This window comes from Oncorhynchus nerka, linkage group LG18 (assembly GCF_034236695.1).
Source record: "Oncorhynchus nerka isolate Pitt River linkage group LG18, Oner_Uvic_2.0, whole genome shotgun sequence".
NCBI classification, from domain to species: domain Eukaryota; kingdom Metazoa; phylum Chordata; class Actinopteri; order Salmoniformes; family Salmonidae; genus Oncorhynchus; species Oncorhynchus nerka.
Genome location: NC_088413.1, coordinates 721,150 through 723,649, shown reverse-complemented (window position 1 = coordinate 723,649; position 2,500 = coordinate 721,150). Strand labels below are relative to the sequence as shown.

Genomic DNA, 2,500 nt, shown 5'->3' with positions numbered 1-2,500 from the left:
GTGTAGTGGCGTCGTCGTGGGGTGTAGTGGCGTCGTCGTGGGGTGTAGTGGCGTCGTCGTGGGGTGTAGTGGCGTCGTCGTGGGGTGTAGTGGCGTCGTCATGGGGTGTAGTGGCGTCGTCATGGGGTGTAGTGGCGTCGTCATGGGGTGTGGTGGCGTCGTCGTGGGGTGTGATGGCGTCGTCGTGGGGTGTAGTGGAGTCGTCGTGGGGTGTAGTGGCGTCATGGGGTGTAGTGGCGTCATGGGGTGTAGTGGCGTCATGGGGTGTAGTGGCGTCGTCATGGGGTGTAGTGGCGTCGTCATGGGGTGTAGTGGCGTCGTCGTGGGGTGTAGTGGCGTCGTCATGGGGTGTAGTGGCGTCGTCATGGGGTGTAGTGGCGTCATGGGGTGTAGTGGCGTCGTCATGGGGTGTAGTGGCGTCGTCATGGGTGTAGTGGCGTCGTCATGGGGTGTAGTGGCGTCGTCGTGGGGTGTAGTGGCGTCGTCGTGGGGTGTAGTGGCGTCGTCGTGGGGTGTAGTGGCGTCGTCATGGGGTGTAGTGGCGCGTCGTCATGGGGTGTAGTGGCGTCGTCATGGGGTGTAGTGGCGTCGTCATGTGGGGTGTGGTGGCGTCGTCGTGGGGTGTGAGTGGCGTCGTCGTGGGGTGTAGTGGCGTCGTCGTGGGGTGTAGTGGCGTCGTGGGGTGTAGTGGCGTGGCGTCGTGGGGTGTAGTGGCGTCGTCGTGGGGTGTAGTGGCGTCGTCATGGGGTGTAGTGGCGTCGTCGTGGGGTGTAGTGGCGTCGTCATGGGGTGTAGTGGCGTCGTCATGGGGTGTAGTGGCGTCGTCATGGGGTGTAGTGGCGTCGTCATGGGGTGTAGTGGCATGGGGTGTAGTGGCGTCGTCATGGGGTGTAGTGGCGTCGTCGTGGGGTGTAGTGGCGTCGTCGTGGGGTGTAGTGGCGTCGTCGTGGGGTGTAGTGGCGTCGTCGTGGGGTGTAGTGGCGTCGTCGTGGGGTGTAGTGGCGTCGTCGTGGGGTGTAGTGGCGTCGTCGTGGGTGTAGTGGCGTGTGGGTGTAGTGGCGTCGTGGGGTGTAGTGGGTCGTGGGGTGTAGTGGCGTCGTGGGGGGTGTAGTGGCGTCGTCGTGGGGTGTAGTGGCGTCGTCGTGGGGTGTAGTGGCGTCGTCGTGGGGTGTAGTGGCGTCGTCGTGGGGTGTAGTGGCGTCGTCGTGGGGTGTAGTGGCGTCGTCATGGGGTGTAGTGGCGTCGTCGTGGGGTGTAGTGGCGTCGTCGTGGGGTGTAGTGGCGTGGGGGGTGTAGTGGCGTCGTCGTGGGGTGTAGTGGCATGGGGTGTAGTGGCATGGGGTGTAGTGGCGTCGTCATGGGGTGTAGTGGCGTCGTCATGGGGTGTAGTGGCTTCGTCATGGGGTGTAGTGGTGTAGTGGCGTCGTCGTGGGGTGTAGTGGCGTCGTCGTGGGGTGTGGTGGCGTCGTCGTGGGGTGTGGTGGCGTCGTCGTGGGGCGTGGTGGCGTCGTCGTGGGGCGTGGTGGCGTCGTCGTGGGGCGTGGTGGCGTCGTCGTGGGGCGTAGTGGCGTCGTCGTGGGGCGTGGTGGAGTCGTCGTGGGGCGTGGTGGCGTCGTCGTGGGGTGTGGTGGCGTCGTCGTGGGGTGTGGTGGCGTCGTCGTGGGTTGTAGTGGCTTCGTCGTGGGTTGTAGTGGCGTCGTCATGGGGTGTAGTGGCGTCGTCATGGGGCGTCGTCATGGGGCGTCGTCGTGGGGTGTAGTGGCGTCGTCATGGGGTGTAGTGGCGTCGTCGTGGGGTGTAGTGGAGTCGTCATGGGGTGTAGTGGCGTCGTCGTGGGGTGTAGTGGAGTCGTCATGGGGTGTAGTGGCGTTGTCGTGGGGTGTAGTGGCTTCGTCATGGGGTGTCGTCATGGGGTGTAGTGGCTTCGTCATGGGGTGTAGTGGCGTCGTCATGGGGCATCGTCATGGGGCGTCGTCATGGGGTGTAGTGGCGTCGTTGTGGGGTGTAGTGGAGTCGTCATGGGGTGTAGTGGCGTCGTCGTGGGGTGTAGTGGCGTCGTCGTGGGGTGTAGTGGCGTCGTCGTGGGGTGTAGTGGCGTCGTGTGGGGTGTGGTGGCGTCGTCGTGGGGCGTGGTGGCGTCGTCGTGGGGTGTGGTGGCGTCGTCGTGGGGTGTAGTGGCGTCGTCGTGGGGTGTAGTGGCGTCGTCTTGGGATGTAGTGGCTTCGTCATGGGTTGTAGTGGCTTCGTCATGGGGTGTAGTGGCGTCGTCATGGGGCGTCGTCATGGGGCGTCGTCATGGGGTGTAGTGGCGTCGTCATGGGGTGTAGTGGCGTCGTCATGGGTTGTAGTGGCGTCGTCATGGCTGAATGGACTGTATTGGTGTTATGAGCACCTGGTTCCTGATATCAGGGAAGCTGCCCCCTCTCTGAAACCAGGCTGAATGGTTATAATGACTCCTGTAGATCAGTGTTGAACCATTTCATTCCTGATGCTGTCTCTG

General features: G+C 63.8%; 1 protein-coding gene across 1 annotated transcript in view; it reads left to right on the top strand.

The window, feature by feature from the left end:
- Positions 1-1,759, top strand: part of LOC135561956 (sister chromatid cohesion protein PDS5 homolog A-like) — a 34,855-nt gene extending 33,096 nt beyond the window's left edge. The window contains exon 8 of the mRNA XM_065004486.1: positions 1,411-1,759. Within this exon, the coding sequence (XP_064860558.1) occupies positions 1,411-1,759 (349 nt within the window). The remainder of the gene's footprint in view (positions 1-1,410) is intronic.
- The last annotated feature ends 741 nt before the right edge of the window (positions 1,760-2,500 follow it).